The 19,401-nt window shown below is 40.3% G+C and overlaps 1 protein-coding gene across 3 annotated transcripts in view; it reads right to left on the bottom strand.

The window, feature by feature from the left end:
- The window catches only part of PTGER3 (prostaglandin E receptor 3), a 73,769-nt gene that overhangs the window by 35,339 nt on the left and 19,029 nt on the right, over positions 1-19,401 (bottom strand). For all 3 annotated transcript variants that reach the window (XM_080916577.1, XM_080916578.1, XM_080916579.1), the window contains exon 2: positions 2,997-3,176. In XM_080916577.1, the coding sequence (XP_080772703.1) occupies positions 2,997-3,176 (180 nt within the window). The remainder of the gene's footprint in view (positions 1-2,996; positions 3,177-19,401) is intronic.

Below are 19,401 nucleotides of genomic sequence, written 5' to 3'. Positions count from 1 at the left end.
TAAGTCCATTTTATTTGAAATGTTAACTCTTTATATTTGACAACATATTGTCTATCCCATCTATGAGATAACATGAAATATAAATTTATTTGAAATCATAGACACTAGCTAATTTTGCACGTGTTTCTATATTTCAGTCACTTGGTCTTTCCATGTGGTTTTCTGGGACTCTAATGAATACATTTAAGTTCAAGAATGGGCTATAATCTTATGTAAGCATCCTTCTTCCTTTGCATACATAAGCCAGCTCTGTGGGAGTGACTTTCAAAACCAATGAATTGATCTTGAGAGCTTGTTTGGAGTGCCATGGTAGTGATGACTAAGAGGGACATAGAGTTCTGTGACAACTCCTAATCCCATTCCTCCCCACTCTCTCCCAAAAGTTATAGCCTAGGCAGAAAGCCATCAAAGAGAATTCTTAAAAGTTGTGACAAGGGTGCTCAAGTGTAGCTCTCCACAATTGGTGGCTTCTGATGGGGTAAATATAGGGAAGGACTCAGATTTCCTTAAGGGGCTGGCCACCATGGGTCTGATCATGTTCCAGTGAATATATGGGCAACACAAATTGGACTTATTTTTTGTCCTTCATCTTCTTTTGTGGGTGGATCTGGGAGGACTGGAAAGTGAGGGAACTTGGGGCTCATCACGAGAAATTTCTAAATAGTCTATAAGAGATATTATTGGGAAAAAAAAATACAGGCCAGTGAATTGTACTCAGAAATGAGATGCCCCCTTCTGTCTGCAGAAGTAAGCTTCCTGTACAGAGAACCTCGCAGCACACCACTGAACTCTTACCATCCAACTCTGAGACTTTGGGGACTTTTACTTCTCATCAAATTTTCCTGGACTGACCAATGGCTTCTCAGGTAACAAAACATACAATTTCTTCCCTTGCTGCCTCCTTTTCAAGTTTGTTCAATAGTAGCGATTCATTCACTCCTACCACAGAATCTCTGGGTAGGAACTGATTTCATAGCCTAGGATAAGTTTCACCCTTGATGAGAACTAATGTTCTTTTTATAGTGTCTCCCTTTACCAGTTGGAAATATATCCTTTAGATTATGAACACAAATGACACCATGCTGTAAAACAACAGAGCAAATGCCTCTAAAGGCAGATTTCCGTTTACTCAGCTAAATAAGAAGTCATTTGTTTTACAGGTTGGGCAGGCTGTAACAAATGTGTCCAAAGCAGGACTGTTGGCAGAATCTCAGTCACTCATTCATCGAACAACATTTATTGGAAAGTCCTATGTTCCAGATGCTACAGTAGGTGTGGGAGGAACTAACAGAATTACACTGCTCAGACCCAGCTGTATGTCTGCCTGATCACAGGAGGGCTCGGAGCACCCCAAAGCAAAGCCTCTTTGTTGTAAAGCTGTTTAAGTATTGGGGGAGGAGAGTTTTATCCTATACTCTATAAGGCATATGAAAGGGAGATTTTTATAACAGGGTTAGTATAGGTTTATTCTAGCCTTTATTTTCACATCCGAGTTATGGTGCCATCCTAAATGATGACAGTGCCTGAATTAGACTTATGTTTTGACTCAGTTTGACCTGATTGTTTAGATTGATTATCCTAACTTCTTAGGCTAGTAAGCATAGTTAATCTACCAGATACAATGTAACAATTACAATCAACCCTCATCCAAACTGATGCTAATAAGAAAATGCCATTATATAAGAAGCAGAAAGAAATCTTCAGCTTTGAAGAAACTAAGAAGCAATAAAGTACAAATCAGAATCTTCACATTAATTATCAATGAACTTGCAAAATGAGGGTGCCAATGAATAAAGTCAGTGTTTGGGGTGGTTCTGAGGGAACACAATGTTTGTGGGGTATCTTTTAAGCCCTTGAATCCCAAAGCTTCTGATTGTAATTTACCTGTGAGACAAGGAGACATTAAGCCAAAGCATCAAGCCTGTGTGCTTGTAAGCTGTGTGAAAAACAAGCCCAGCCACAGAGCCCAGTGAGAATGCCCAAAGGCAGGGCAAAGTCTGAAAAGTTACCACTAATATTCCTATTACAAGGAAGCCAAACTACGGGAAATCTTTATTTAGTTTCTAAATTTCTATTTGTTCTAGAATCAAAGTTCTGGTATTTAAAGACCAGAGAACACTGGGAACAGGACTAACCCTCACTTCTCAATCCAGCCTTTAGCAGCATTCTGAAATATGGTTCATGACTCTCATAGATCAGTTAGGACTTTCTTCCAGACTTCTAAGAACACAAAATGTATTCAAAGGAAGAACATTCCGACACAGGGGGCAGACATAAACTGTCTTATTTGCAGCAAGTGGAGTTGTATCTTATTTAATTAACAAATGAACTTCCGTGCCAACCCAACCAAAGTTAAGTATTGTAAGGTTATGAGCTAATAATCTATTGAACAATATTTGAATAGCATCAGGACAATAAATATGTGGATATGCTATACATTTTAAAAAACTCAATTAGATGCTTTAAATTTTGAATGGAAAGGGGGTGTCAGAAAAGTAACATAGACAATGAAGAAAGAGAACATGACTAATGTCCTCAGACAGGACAAATCATGTGGCCTCATCCCACGCCCTAAGGTTTATACCCCCAACTCCCCACATTGGGACAGCAACCATCCTTACCCCAAAGTCCCTCCCCAAAGTCCCTCAGGGTCGTTTATCAGGGTTTTGTCACATAAATGTCCCCATATTCAGCTAACACTGGCAGAGGCTCAAAATGTTAGACTGTTATTAACAGATTTTCCTTTGTTTGTGTTTCAGGATTTTGGCACAGAAAGGATTATCTATGTTTCTCAGACCATCTAGCTTTATATCAAAAATTCCATTTCAACACATAAACAGCAGCATACCAGAGATGCCTTGGTCCATAAGGGTTAGGGACATTGGCAGCAAAAGCTGTGCTCCCTTTCATGGCCCTGGCTGTACTACTTCATTAGACAATGAGATGGCCTGGCCTTTCTGTCCATCACTAGAGCATCTGGAGACAGCGTTTGCTACCTGGCAGAACTTCCGAAGAAGGATCTTTCTTAGCAGCAGATAAACCCAGGGATCCAATATCTGGTTCAGCGAAGCCAGGCGCACTGCAATCAGGAAGGAATTGCACTCCTTCTCCTTCCCCATCTGTGTCTTGCATTGCTCAACCGACATCTGATTGAAGATCATTTTCAACATCATTATCTAAGGAAGAAACACAAAGAGTTGTTGCAAAGCTTGACAAGGACACACGCAGAGCACCCGGGCCAGACTGAATGCTGAACGGAATGCTGCTGGTCCAGACATTGGCTGCTCTGAGTTAAGCCTGTTCTATGGATTTCCCCATATTTTGGGCAGTTTGATGGGACACAGTTTTGTAAAACACATGGGATTTTGGTTCTTGGCTTTTGAAATGTAAGAAGCCTGGATATAACACATCCCAAAATTATCGAAATTCACCAGTAGGCTGGCACCCAAATGAGACCTACTTCAGCAATAATGACATGAAGACCCACTAAGTATAAACTCCAGTAATTCCAACTAGAATCTATCATTGAATCAAAATGTAGAAGGGAAAAATACACATTAAATATATGTGAAACTACAATATTATGATTCCCCCCAGTGTTTTTTGTTTCTCTAATGTGAGTACTGTGGGGAGCTATTTAGTGCACTTAAAGGTTGGAACTATTATCACTTCCTTCTTACAATTTCAAAAAACACAATTTAATGATGTGAAATGGCTGAGCCAAATTCAAACTTAAGTTTACTAAAACTACAAGTTGTGTGGTTGCAGAGATGGCCCAGAGGTTAAGAATGCTGACTGCCCTTCCAGAAGATTTGAGCTTGGTTCTCATCGCCTACATGGTAGCTCACAACTGTCTGTAACTCTAGTTCTAGAGGATCTTCTTTTCTGGTCTCTGAAGGTTACATACCACACACACACACACACACACACACACACACACACACACGGTGTACATACATACATGCAGGCAAAACATGCATTCATATAAAATAGATATAAAAATGTTCACATAAAGTAGGTTTTAAAAATTCATACAAGTTATTTTTTTTATCCCTTTGTGTGTTGGTGTGGGTATCTCCATTTACATGTTAAAACAAACTCCAGAAAGGTGGGCATTTGGTGCTATTCCCTGACTCATATAGTCCCAGTGTCTCAAGTCTAGACCAATATTTAGAAGATAGCAGACAAACATTTGGCAAGTGTTTATATTTGAAGGACTATATTATAGGATATATATATGTATATTAATGCAATACTATGTGACATACGTGTGGCATATAATAGGTATATGTGGGTAAATATCTGTTTCTTTCATTTGAAGAAAAATGGAACAGTTCTTAAACATATGAAAACATGTTAAAAATCATTAGATGTTCAAAATCATCAGAAAAACACCAACAGTGAAGGGAGAAGCATTTTAAACCCATATAACATTGTAAACAAAGAACTGTGGTCACCAGAAATGTTACTGAGAGGTGGGGCAAGGATAACACAGTGGGAATGGGTGTGAAACCTGGTACAAGCATGAAGAATGTAGTCTTCCTTCATCTCTTCACCCCAGTTATACTAAGCACATAGTTGGGTCTTTCTGAGCAGAAGTGTATCCATTGTTATCCCTGACAGCACTGTTTCTATGACAGTGAGAGACAGGAATGACCCAGACAGTAATTTATGAACATAAGTAAAGACAGGGGACTGACTTCACCTTCATGACCTATGTGACTACTAGTCATGTCCTCACAAGGTGTCTTCAAGTTACTAATGCTTTGGTAAAACCCCATGACCAAAAGCAAGTTTGGTGGGAAAGTTTATTTGGCCTATACTTCCACCTCATAGTTCATCATAGAAGGAAATCAGGACACGAACATAATGAGGGACAGAACCTGGAGGCAAGAGCTGATGCAGAGAATTCTGACCTCTGCATCTGAGCTGCGGTACACATAAGCCAACATTAATATATACACATCACACACACACACACACACACACACATACACACACACACACACACACACACACAATCATGATGTTTACTGGCTTGCTCTGTAGATTTATGTTAAGGTGATACACAATTGGATAGGAGAGAGATAGGTGAGAAAACGCTGAGAAGCAGAAGTGGAGGCAGGAGGCAGAGGAGATTCAAGGGGAATCAAGATGGAGCTGGAGAAAGAGGATCTAGATCCAGGTGGTTGTAATTGGCAATAAGTAAATATGAATATTTTTAAGGGTTTCTGTAGGTCATTTTATCTCATATAGACAGTTTGTATCTTTGTCCATTGGATGTAATATTATTGTGTAGAGGGTTTGTGGATTGAGAATTAAATATACAAACCTGCTTGAAAAGCTACCGGGCATTGGAGTCATGTTTGTGCCAGGCAGTAGGGTAAAGAAACAGGTCGGGCAGTCATATCCACCCAGGACAGAAGCAACAGGGCAGGCAGAGAGAACTACCTGGGAAGGGAACCGTGTGGAGGCCTGCAGACTGTGTGACAGAGTCTGTGTACTGAGCTCCACACTAAAGCAGTGTCCTTGGAGTGAGACTGTAGAGGCTGATAGAAGGTTAAGCCAAAACCATTTAATATTTACTGCAGTGTTGCTCTGTCTGTTTTCATCTGGAACTCAGGACCACCAGCCCAGAGATAATGCAATAACAATGGGCTGGGGCCTCGTCCCACATCACAATCATTAATTTAAAGCATGCTCTATGGCTTGCTTGTCTACAGCCCAGTCTCAGGAAAGCATTTTCTAATTGAGATTTCCTCTTTACAGATGACTCTAGCCTATGTCAGGTTGACAAAATTAGCCAGCATACAAGGCTAGCACACAGGCACTAGCTAGCACCAAGGATAATGTGTCTTAATTAAAACATTATTAAAATTTTTACTTCTTGAAATACATTCTTCTAAAAAATGTTTACTTTAAGTTCATGGCCACAGTCTCATTCTAATCAACACCCTTCCTCATTCATTTGAGTTGAAACAGTAACAGTCACTGAGGCTGGTCCTGCTGTGCAGTTAAGTTTGTGTTCTCTAGAGCTTATATCTGAAGCCCTAATACCCACTGTAACAGTGCCAAAGCTGGGGTAACTCAGTGTAACAGTTTGTATATGCCTGGCCCAGGGCATGGCACCATTAGGAGGTGTGGCCTTGTTGGAGTAGATGTGTCACTGTGGGTGTGGGCTTTAAGACCCTCATTCTAGCTGCCTAGGAACCAGTCTTCCCTAGTGGCCTTGATATAAAGATGTAGAACTCTCAGTTCCTCCTGCACCATGCCTGCCTGGATGCTGCCATTCTCCTACCTTGATGATACTGGACTGAACCTCTGAACCTGTAAGCCAGCCCCAATTAAATGTTGTCCTTATAAGACTTGCATTGGTCATGGTGTCTATTCACAGCAGTGGAACCCTAACAAAGACTCAGTTTTAGATGAGACCAGAGGATGAAGCCCTCAAGATGAGATGAGAGTCTTTGTAAGGAGAGTAAGAGATAGCAGATCTTTATCATGACTGTGCAGATACACCGTAAAGATGGCCATCTACAAGACAGAAAACTAGATTTTGTGGGGAACTGACTCAAGAAGCAACTGGACCATGGAGTCCCCTTGGAAACGACAACATTGGAAATACACACCTGTCATTTATGGTGCAGCATCTTAAACTGTGGGGTTGTGACCCCATATGAGGGCATGTCATGGAATGTAGTAGTTGTAAAAAAAAAAATATAAGGCTGTTGCATGTGTAATGACCAAAAGTGAGTGAGTCTCAGATATCTAGATGTGCAGGCCCGAGCTGGCTTTAGTACTGCAGTGCAGCCTTGGCTCTTGTGTCTTGTCGAACCATGTGAGACCTACAACATTGTCTTAAAACACTTCAGCTCAGACTTGAAGCTACAGTGTTAGGAATTACAGAGCTTTTATTACACAAACAGGTCTTCTGATCTCCCAGAAACAGAAGTGCTGTGAAAAAAGACTTGTTCTGTTTTCCAGCCATATCTCCTGGCAGGGATCAAATCAGAGTATCTTTGGGTTTGAGCTGTATTACATTGTTTTATATTTAAAAAACAAATTTGTTTGAACTTAAAGGCATCTGCACAGTGAAGAAAAGGATCAAAGTGGTGAGAGAGATCTTTGCCAGCTATACACCTCTTAGCAGATTGATATCTAGAATACATATAGAACTCAAAAATACACAAAGCACCAAAAAAACAAACAACTCTAGAGTTAAATGGAGTTTACAAAAGGCCAAGAAGTATGCTACATCCTTATCAACCATGGAAATGCAAATCAAAACTTTGAGATTACATCTTACCGTGGACAAGATTAAGAAAATAAATGGCAACAGATGCATTTTCTGGAATCCCAGAAAAAAAAGGAGTTCTTACTGCTGGTGGGAAAGGAAACCAGTGTAGACACCATGGAAATAAGTGTGAAGATTCTTCAAACAAGACGCTATTAATGCATCTACCTTAGGACTCAGCTGTACCAATCCTGGGCATATACCCAAAGGACTCAGTATCCTGTTATAAAGACAGACACCTGCTTATCCATATTCATTGCGGTTCTCTTGACAACAGAAGGAGGAGTGAAAGCAGTCGAGATGTCCATCAACTGATGGCATATAGTGAAAATGTTTAATGTACACAATGTGAAGAGAAATGAAGTTACTAAATTTTCAGGTAATTGTAGGATGGAGCTCAGAACTGGGAAATTTACACCAAGTAAGATTGCCCAGGCCCTGACAGGCAAATGCTGCATCTCTCCTCTTGCATAAGGGTGCCATCTTAAATCTTTATATTAGTGGGTTTAACATGAAATGCCGTTAAATACCAGTAACTAGAGAGAAGCCATGGAGAGATAGGAGGGTGGAACACAGGAAGAGAAGACTTGAAGGAAGAGGGGTGGGAAGGCAGTGCACAGGAAGTAGGGTACTCAAACTAAGGATGCTTGGAAAGTTTCCTAAAATATATATGTATACAGGAAAGGGTATAAGTGGAGCCTCAAGTATAAGAGGCAGGGGAATAATACTCCTCTCAGAAGCTACAGTTACCAAAAAAGAACACAGTGCCAGGTACAGGGAACTTCTCTTTGAGTTGTTTGGAGGGCGTGTCCCAGAGTACCCCCCCCCCCCGCCCCAAACAGCGACTTAGGCCCTTGTTGTCCGGAAGAGCTTGAGGGTAACCACTTACTGACCACTTGCTCTAGTCACAGCACACAGAAAATAGAGCAATAACATGGACTCCTGGATACACTGGCTGCAGTCCCAAGACACCCAAGTCAGACTAACCTACAGAGCTCTGCGAAACAGTTCTGTACCTTTGAGGTTCCAAGTGTCTAATAATTTGTCCCAGCAGCAGTGGAAGATTAATAACTCCCGCTCACTGAGCTCCAATAGACAATAATGAGAGTGAGGAAAGAAAACACTGTTCTTGCTCAGGGGTAAAGCTTGCTTGCAGTCTTCACCTTCTTAGGAACATTATCAAGAACTATGAAGTGAAAGTGAAACATGAACTCCTGCCCGAATGTCCACAATTTTTTTTATTGGATATTCTCTGCATTTACATTTCTGATGCTTTCCACGTCCCCCAGTCCCATCCCTTTCCCCCCCTCCTATTGCTTCCATGAAGATATTTATTCTCTTAACTATTCTTTCCCACCTCAGTGCCTTGGCATTCCCCTACACTGGGAAAACTTCCACTAGACCCAAGGCCTCTCCTCCCAATGATGTCAGACAATGCCATCCTCTGCTGCATATGCACCTGGAGCCATGGGTCTCTCCATGTGAACTCACTGGTTGGTGTTTTAGTCCCTGGGAACTGTGGTAGGTTTGGTTGGTTGATAATTTTGTTCTTCCCATGGGGTTGCAGACCCTTTCAGCTACTCCAGTCCTTTCTCTAGCTCCTTCATTCGGGTGACCACTATTTCTATGTTGGCAACAAACATAGCTGAATGCATCCTACTCAGCAGTGTGTAAGTAAGAGCTCAGTGTATTGATTAAAAGCTTTAAAATTGCTCTTTTCAATTATTTGTTTTTGTAACAAGCACATTAATCCTCTTTCCCCTTATTTTCAATAACTCTAAAGGTTCTGTATACTTCTCACAAAACCTTGGGAAGTTCAATTATCTAAAAGCTAAATGTATTTGGCCACTGGCTGCTTTTCAGGAATTGTTCTGACCATGCTGCTTAAAATCTCTTGCACTTATATCTTCACTTTTTTTATAAAATGAAATACTGCATTTCTTTAACTCTCTGTGGTCATGACTACTTAAAAAATGATTTATTAAAATGAGATTTTAGCTATTTTGCAAAGACCTGCTTGATAAATTAATTTTATGAGACTAATAATTTAACATTATTTTTATGGGGCTAACAGGTTTCCTGTGACACTGGTTGGTGGTAGTCATTTCCTATAATTTCTCACTGGCAATGCAGTGATTATAAAATGAGTGATAAGCTCTCCAAGCAATAGCTGGCACCCAGGAGGCCACACCAGCTCTTCCCAGAAGTCACGTGCTGGAACACATTTGGATAACTGGAGTTAAAGGCAGCACCCAGAAGCTCCACTTCCAACTGACTGCAGAAGAGGAAGCAGGGCCTCAGATTACCATCTCGTCTTCAGTAAGAATGCAAGTTGGTATCTGCCTGTGGATTTCCTTATACTTAAGAAGCTAATCTGTGAGGCCGATTTTTGTGTGTGAGTCTGCAATTTTTTTTTAAGCTGTTGAGACTTTATGAGAAAACCTTGGGCATGGCTTTACAACTTCTGGTAGAATTTCTGGTAATGCAATTCTCTTTTGAAGGACATATAAAACTGGTAGAGAAAGTATTTTGTTTTTCTTTTTAATCATACACACACACACACACACACACACACACACACACATATATATATATAAACACATAAGGTATACATACATACATATGTATGTATCTTGAATTACTATTTCTTCTGAGCAGCTACATATAATATAGGATCTGGTCAAAAGAGTCAAGAGGTAGCACCTCTGGTTTCTCAACTCTCCACTGGGTATCAGCTGAAAGGAGAAATCTCTGCCCTAAAAATATGCAGGAACAGAACAGAAACAGTGTTCCCTGACCAGACAGGTGAGTCTTAGAGCATTCTCAAGGGAAAACAAATTCTCTCTTATCCCATGGTCCTACTCATGTGTGTGTGTGTGTGTGTGTGTGTGTGTGTGTGTGTGTGTGTGTCTGTGTGTCTGTGTGTGTGAACATAAGCCAGCAAGAGTGGTTTTCACTTGGATTTTATTTTATTTTTTGGCAGTAAGTGTGGACTTTAAATACATAAAGGTTTTCAGAACTAACCTTCATACCTTCATGGTTCAGAAGTGCCTTGAGTTGTTGGGCAACTGTACCACTGAAGATGATAGATAAGTATACCCAGACAAACAAATTTGTGTAGCAGAAATTAAGACTGGCAAGCTGCTCCTAGGCGCCATGATGGGACGTTTATACATCCTTACTTCATTCCTAATGTAATTCCTTAAGAGAGATTTCTTCATAAGCCAATTTTTATCTATTTTGCTCTGGACTCTGTTGGGCTGCAGTGGCTCAACCTGCTCCACTGGAAATTCCTATCCTTTGATGAACTTGTTGCTCTATAAGACTGAAAACCAGTTTGGGCCCTTTCAAGTCTGTAATTGCATGAGGTGGAAGATCTCTGGAGGATTAGGAAAGGGCAGCCACCACTTCAAGCTGCTCCAAGCTGCTGCCCTGCTCTCTGCTTAGGCGTCTGGTCACCTCTGGGTCCCACACTGCTGTTTCTGAGGCTACCCTTGCTTATCTGATTAAACCCAGGATAACGCACAGCTCACAAACACCAAAGACAAGGCTGGCAGTGTCTTTACTCTCTTGGCCAGCTTTGGCACAACTTATGACTTCAGGACCATCCTCTGCTCTCTGGATTTTGCCAACTACCAGTTGGACCAAAGGCCCAGTGAACAGCCATGTATTTGGACTTTCCCTGGTTAATTATGGCATAAAGCTATTTGGAACAGAAAACAAACACAAAGGAAGAAGCTATGAAGTGAAAGGCCATTCCTCACAGGGGAAACTTCCCATCTTTGGAATACATGAAGGAGGACTTCGAAGTTTGGAGATTGTGTCTGGGGAATTCACAAAACTCTGGGAAAGGTGGTCTTCGGAGTACAACTGAAGGCTGTAGGCCAACACACTGCCCAAGAGTCAGAGTCCTTTCTCAATCAGACCCAGTTCTGATTGCCATCAGAGATAAGCACTTAGCTCTAGATCTCCCAATTCACCTTCTCAGAAGCATGACTTAAGTAGGCACATTGTCATCTTTTCATCTGGCAGGAAACTTGCAATTGTGACTGCTGGGTAATTATGCACTTGCAGTCTGCACAGGACACGTGTTCCCAGCCAGGCTCTGTCCCTCTGTAGGGCACATTTCTATAACACACTTGACAGTCAGAGAGAGGATAGTGCAGGCGACGGAACCTGCAGGGACAAACGTGTCCTCCTGTCATGGCTGCCTTTTCGTTCCTATGACAAAACACTGGCCAAAACCAGCTTGAGAAGGAAAGGGTTTGTCTGCCTTACATCCATCCCATTCTCTAAGGAAACCAGGGCAGGTTCTATAAGCAGGAATCCAGAGTGAGCCTGTAAGCCATGCTCCTCTTTGGCCGCCACTTCAGGGCTGGCTTCCAGGTTCTGGCTTTTTTTTTTTTTTTTTTTTAATTTCTTCAAATATAAGTTAACTAAAACCCAAACTGCTCAATTTTACCACCCTAGTAGTGTTAAAAGAATCAAAAAAATGTTTGTTTAATTATGCATACTGTTGACATCAACATAAAAATATATAACATTTATTTATTTAGCTAGGTTTTTTTTTTTTTTTTTTTTTTTTTTTTTTGAGATAGGATTTCTCTATGTAACAGTCCCAGTTGTCCTAGAACTCATTTTGTAGACTATGCTGGCCTTGAACTCAGAGATCCACCTGCCTCTGCCTCTCAAGTGCTGGACTTAAGATACTATTGACAGTGCCAGTTTTTTACTGCCAGCCTAGGTATAAGTGTCCTATGTGACACAGACATAATAGGATGCAACCCCTGGCGGGTCAGGAACTTCACAAGATCAACAGAGTCAACTAACCTGGACCCTAAAGGGTTCTCAGAGACTGAACCACCAACCAAAGAGCATACAAGGGCTGGACCAGGGCATCTGCACATACGTAGCAGATGTGCAACTTGGTTGTCATGCTGGTTCCCCCAAAAAATGGTGTGTGGACCCTGACTCTACTGGCTGACTATGGGTTCTATTCCCCTAACTGGGCTGCCTTGTCTGGACTTGGTGGGAGAGGATGTGCCTAGTCCTTCAGTGACTTAGGGTGCCAGGGTGGGTTGGTACCCACGGAAGAACCCCTCCTCCCTTCTCAGAAGTGAAGGGGAGAGGTTGTGGGGAGGGGCCATGTGAAGGGGAAACTAGGAGGAGAGGAGGCTGCAGTAGGAATTTAAAGTGAATGGATAAATAAATTAATAAAAACAGGACACTACTAGCATGTGTGTGTGCACTCACACACGTGGGTGTGCACATGTGTTATGGTATGCATGTGGAGATCAGAGGATGTCTTAGTCAGGGTTTGTATTCTGCACAAAATATCATGGCCAAGAAGCAAGTTGGGGAGGAAAGTCTTTATTCAACTTACACTTCCACATTGCTGTTTATCACCAAAATAAGGTCAGGAACTCACTCAGGGCAGGAACTTGAAGGCAAAGGCTGATGCAGAGGCCATGGAGGGATGTCACTTACTGGCTTGCTTCCCCTGGCTTGCTCAGCCTGCTTTCTTATAGAACCCAGGACCACTGGCCCAGGGATGGCACCACCCACAATGGGCTGGGCCCTCCCACTTGATCACTACTTGAGAAAATGCCTTACAGCTGGATCTCATGGAGGAATTTCCTCAGCTGAGGCTCCTTTCTCTGTGATAACTCCAGCTTGTGTCATGTTCACACAAAACCAGACAGTACAGAGGACAACCCTGGGCATTGGTACTTGCCTTCCATCTTGTTCCAGATACGATCTCTTTGTTCATTGACTGTGTATCCCAGGCCAGCCTTTCAATGAGCTTGCAGACATTATTTTTTCTGCCTCTCATCTCATTGTAGCAGTGCTGGGGCTGAACACACAAGCCTCTGTGCTTGGTTCATAGATTTCGGGAATTTGAACTCCAGTCCTTGTGCTCATAAGGCAAGTGCTTTACCCATGAGCCACCTCCCAGCCCTAAATGGTTTTCATTGGATGCATAATGTAAATGAATTCTAACACTACCATTTAAAATCACGATTTCAAAGGGTGTGGAAACAGAAGACATACTGCAACGTATTAAGAAGAAATTTCTATGTGTATACACAAAATGTTAGGAGCAGTTACCAGAGACAAAGAATTAAGGCAATTTCTGTTATCTTTTCTGTGTTTTTGTTTGTTTGTTTCCTATATTCTCCACAATAAACTAATTGTTTTTATACTTACAATAAAAATGTTTCACTTCAAATCATTAGATGACTTAGCTATACAAAACAATTGAGTAACTTGTTGGTAAAATATTAATGCTTGATCCTGCCTAAAATCGTAATGTGATCATTTTGGTTTGAATTCTGTGCAGTCAATATATGTGCAATTCAACGATTAATAGGAAAACAGTTTGTAGTTTATCAAAAAACTTGGCTTAACCAATATACTCATTAGGATTCACAAAAGGCAATGAACTTTTTGTGGTAAATGCTATAGCCTCTGTTTCAGCCACAGCATGATACACATACCCATGGTATAGATTAGTGATCAGATTGCTCTTACTTTAATTGCTCAGACTGGGCTGGAATCCTCCTGAAACTCCAGCACCAGAGTTCCGTACAGACCCAGGCCACTGTACCCAGCTTTTTGTAAGTGTGGGAGATCTGATCTCAGGTCCTCTTGTTTGAACAGCAATCACCTTACTCCTTTTTACTGACATTTTAAGTTAATATACCAAGTAATAGGTTTCATCATGACATTTTCAAAAACTTCTTTCTTACCAGCTTGGACATCCTTATCTAACTTTGCAGTGTGTCAAAATGACAGCTGTGGTCTCCACTGAGACACCTTCATCCTGTAGGATTCCAGATATACAAAGTTGCCTCCACGCTCATGGTCTCAACTGTACCCCACAACCCGCTCTGTGTCCCTTTGCCCATTCTCCAGGGGTATTTCATAAGCTGTTCACAGCCTTAAATCCCCTCTCGGAAGTCAAAGCACCTGTGGCCCTATTTGCCCTCCAGAGCCAGCTTCTTGTTTTGCCCTCAATCCCTCCATCTAGAATTCAGAATATTTAAACCTACCTGCTAAGTCCCTCAGTTCCAGTTAATTTCCCTCTAGGTTGGCTTCTGAGTGGCAGCTTCAACATGTCTAAATTTCTGCCAGCTTTTTCTTGTGTTTGGACCTTTGCAAGCAGGAGCCCTAGTTCTGGGAAGCTCATCCTCCTGCTTTGCTTGAGTACGTCTGCCTCACATTTTTGAGGGTGTGAAACATCAATTTATCTAGAAAGTTAAAAGAAAGCCTGCGATAGCCCAGGCACAGTCGGATACGGAGCCCAGTTACACTGCTTCTCTTTCCACTGTGAACATTTTATGAAACTGCTTGCTTCCCCCTCCCCCATTTGATTATTTTAATTTTAGAAGCCTTTGTTCATCCGCAGTGTTTTCGGATGTGAGCCTTTGAGATTCAGCAACAATGATCAGTATTTCCAAGAGTTCTCAGAGTTTTCAAAATTATGACATTTTCCAGATTCTCCTGAGAATCTTCACACTCTATAATTTGCGAAGCTAATTTCCTGCCTAAAGAATGAAATACAGATCTTCCTCTCCACAAGGGTCCCTCTGGGCAAACCCAGCAGCTGTGCGTTCTATCCTGCCCCCTTCTGCATTCTATTTCCTGGACCACGCTCTGCCTGCAGCTCCGGAAGCCTGCAGCTGCCTGGAACAACCAGGTGAGATCCCTCAAGTCCTAAACCCCTGCCAGCTAGGTTCCCCAGCCAGCCATACAGACTTGAGGTCTTCCAGATTCTCTCTGCACTCCATCTGCGGGTCCACACCTATACCTGCAATCCCCAGAGGCCTCCAACCATCAGGGAGCAGCAAACGAGACCCCTACTCCAAATCCCTGCCCGCAGGCTCCTCTAGACAAACCCAGCAGCTGCAAGTTCTGTCCTGCCCTATCCGCATTCATTTGCATAGCTACGCCTCCATCTCTGGAGGCCGGCTGCCTGGAGGAACAACCTGCTCTACCTGCAATCCCAGAAGACTGCTCCCATCAGGGACAACCAGACCTGACAATTCAAAGGCAAAGGAAATACTTTCAACAAAATCAAAGAAGAAAAATTTCCTAACCTAAAGAAAGATGTCTATAAATATACAACAATCAGATGGCTAAAGACCAGCATAAGAACACAATCAACAAAAGCCAGGGCAATATGGCACCAGCTATGATACTGCCCTGAAAATTTTAGCTCACTTGAATAGCAAGAAAATGACCCTAAATCTAATGTTATGATGATTACAGAGGTCTTTAAAAAGGAAATGAGTAAAAATCCCTTAAAGAAATACGGGAAAAATACAATCAAACTGGTAGAGGCTGTTAAAGAGGAAATGAGTAGATACTAAGAAATACAGGGAAATACAATCAAACAGGAGAAATAAATGAATAAAACTGTTCAATACCTAAAATTGGAAATAGAAGCAATAAAGAAAACATAAATAGAGGCAACCCCGGACATGGACAACCTAGGAAAGAGAACAGGAACTTCAGGTACAAGCATTCCTAACAGAATACAAAAGATGGAAGAGAGAATCTCAGGTGTTGAAGAAATTGATACATTGGTCAAAAAAAAAAATGCTAAGGATAAAAAGTATCTAAAACAAATCTTCCAGAAAGTTTTGGACACTATGAAAAACCCAAATCTAAGAACAATAGAAATAGAAAAAGACTCCCAATTCAAAGGCAAAGGAAATACTTTCAACAAAATTAAAGAAGAAAATTTCCCTAACCTAATGACAGAGATGTCTATAAATATACAAGAAGCTTACAAAACACCAAATAGAGTGGGCCAAAAGAAGAAAACCCTTCTTCTACATAATAATCCAAACACTAAATGTATAGAACAGAGAAAAAAAAATTAAGAACCACAAAGGATAAAGTCCAAGCAACACATAAAGGCAGACCTATTAGCATTGACACCAGACTTTTCAACAGAGACTTTAAAATCCAGAAGGGTCTGGACACATGTCTTACAGTCTTTAAGAGATAACAGAAGCCAGCCCAGACTATACCCAACAAAACTTTCAGTCACCATAGACAGAAAACAAGATATTCCATGACAAAACCAAATTTAAACAATATCTTTCTATTAATCCAGCCCTACAGAAGGAACGCCAACCAAACCAAAAAAACAAAAACAAAAACAAAAACAAACACACACCCATATATACATACACATACATGCACACACATACACACACACCCACACACACACACGGGGGGGGAATCTATCATTAACATTAAAATAACAGATATTAACAAATATTGATCATTAATATTTCTCAACATTAATAGATTCAATTTTCAATAAAAAGACACAGGTTAACAGAAAGGATGTGAAAACAGGACCCGTCATTCTGCTGTATATGAGATATATATATACTTCAGCAACAAAGATAGACACTGCCTCAGAGTAAAGTTACAGAAAAAGATTTCCCAAGCAAATGGACCCCAGAATCAAGCTGGAGTAGCCATTCTAATATCTAATAAAATAGACTTTCAACTAAAAGTAATCCAAAAATGCAAATGACACTTCATACTCATCAAAGAAAAAAAAAATCCAAGATAACATCTCAATTCTGAACATCTATGCACCAAATTCAAGGGCATCTACATTCATGAAAGAAACATTACTAAAGCTTAAACCACACACATTAATAGTGGGAAACTTCAACACACCCCATTCACACCAATGGACAGGTCATCCAGACAGAAAACTAAATGGAGAAATAATGACATTAACAGAGGTTATGAATCAAATGAGCCTAACAGATATCTACAGATCATGTCATCTAAGATTCTCAGAACCTCATGAAATTGTCTCCAAATCTGACTATAGTCTCAGTCACAAAGCAAATCTAACAGATATAAGAAAATTGAAATAACGCCTTGCATCCTGTCAAACCACCATGGATTTCAACAACAATAGAAACAACAGAAACCCTACAAACTCATGGAAACTGAACAACTCTCTACTCAATAACCACTGGGTCAGGGAGAAAGTAAAGAAAAGAAATTAAAGACTTAAGATTTCAATAAACAAGAGCATAACATACCCACACTTATGGGACACAATGAAAGCAGTGCTAAAAGGAAGTTCATAGCCCTAAGTGAGTTCATAAAAGATTACAGAGTTCTCATACTAACAATTTAAAAGTACACCTGAAAACTCTAGAACAAAAGGAAGCAAGCACACCAAAGAGGAGAAAAAGGCAGGAAATAATCAAACTCAAGGCTAAAATCAATTAGAAACAAAGAGAACAATACAAGGAATCAACAAACCCAAGAACAGGTTCTTTAAGAAAATCAACAAGATAAGCAAACCCTTAGCTAACTAACCAAAAGGCAGAAAGACACAACATAAATGAACAAAATCAGAAATAAAAAGGGGCACCTAACAATGGACAGTGAGGAAATTTAAAGACTCCTTAGGTCTTACTCCAAAAGCCTACACTCCACAAAATTGGAAAATCTAAATGAAACCAGTAATTTTTCTAAAAAGATACCACTTACCAAAGTTAAATCACGATCAGATAAACTATCTAGATAGTTGTATAACCCCTAAGGAAATAGAAGCAGTCATTACAAGTCTCCCAACAACAACAACAACAACAACAACAACAGAAAGCTCAGCGCCAGATTGCTTTAGCAGAGAAAACTACCAGACATTGAAGAAGAGCTAATACAAATACTCCTCAAACTATTCCACAAACAAGAAAAAGAAGGAAAATTACCAAACTTATTCTATGAGGTCACAATCACCCTGATACCTACTCTACACAAAGAAAGAGAATTTCAGATCAATTTCCCTTATGAACATTGATGAAAAAATATTCAATAAAATATTCACAAAATAAAACTGTAGGGGTGTAGAGGTGGTTGAATATACAAAAAGTCCATCAATGTAATCCACCATATAAACAAAGTGAGAGGAAAAAGAAAATAAAAACATGTCCATCTCATTAGCCTTTGAGAAAATCCAACACCCCTTGGTGATAAAAGTCTTGGAGAAATCGGAGATACAATTGATATACCTAAGTACAATAAAGGCAATATACACTAAGCCAATAGCCAACATCACATTAAATGGTAAGAAACTTAGAGCAATTCCACTAAAATCAGAGACAAGACAAACCTTGGACAGGCTTGTGGCTCCCTGTCTCTTCAATATAATGATTGAAGTCCTGCTTGACTAATAAGGAAACAAATGGGATACAAATTGGAAAGAAATAAATCAAAGTATTGCTATTTGCAAATAAGATAGTATAATTAAGTGACCCCAAAAATTCTTCCAGAAAACTCCTACAGATGATAAACACCTTCAGCAAAGTAGCTCTATACAAAATTAACTCAATATAACTCAGTATTCCTCCTTTATAAAAATGATATACAGGCTAAGAAAGAAGTTAGGGAGACAACATCCTTCACAAATAGATGCAAATAATATAAAACATCTTGGTGTAACTTTGACCTGTGTCAAGAACTTCAAGTCTCTGAAGAAAGAAATTGAAGAAGATGTCAGAAGATGCAAAGATCTCCCATGCTCGTGGATCTGTAGGATTAACATAATGAAAATGTCCAATCTACCAAAAGTAATCTATAGGGATTCAATGCAGTTCTTATCAAAATTCCAACACAACGTTTTTACAAACCTTGAAAGAACAATCTTTAACTTCATATGGAAAAAGAAATAAACAAGGATAACTAAAACAATCCTGACCTATAAAAGGACCTCAGGAGGTATCACCATCCCTGACTTCAAGTTGTACCTCAAAGCAATCATAATAAAAACTGCATGGTATTGGTACAGGAACAAACAGGTTGGTCAATGGAATCAAATCGAAGTCCCAGCAATAAACTCAAACACGTATGGACACTAAATTTGTGACAAAGAAGCCAAAACCATACAATAGAAAAAAGAAAGCACCTTCAACAAATGGTGCTAGTCTAACTGGCAGTCTGCATATAGAAGAATGCAAATAGATCCATATCTACCACCTACACAAAACTCAAGATTAAATGGATTAAAGACCTCAACCTAAAACTGGATACACTAAGTCTAATAAAAGAGAAAGCGGGGA

Source organism: Micromys minutus (assembly GCF_963924665.1).
Source record: "Micromys minutus genome assembly, chromosome: 4".
In the NCBI taxonomy this organism is placed as follows: Eukaryota; Metazoa; Chordata; class Mammalia; order Rodentia; family Muridae; genus Micromys; species Micromys minutus.
This window is presented reverse-complemented; position numbering and strand designations above follow the sequence as displayed.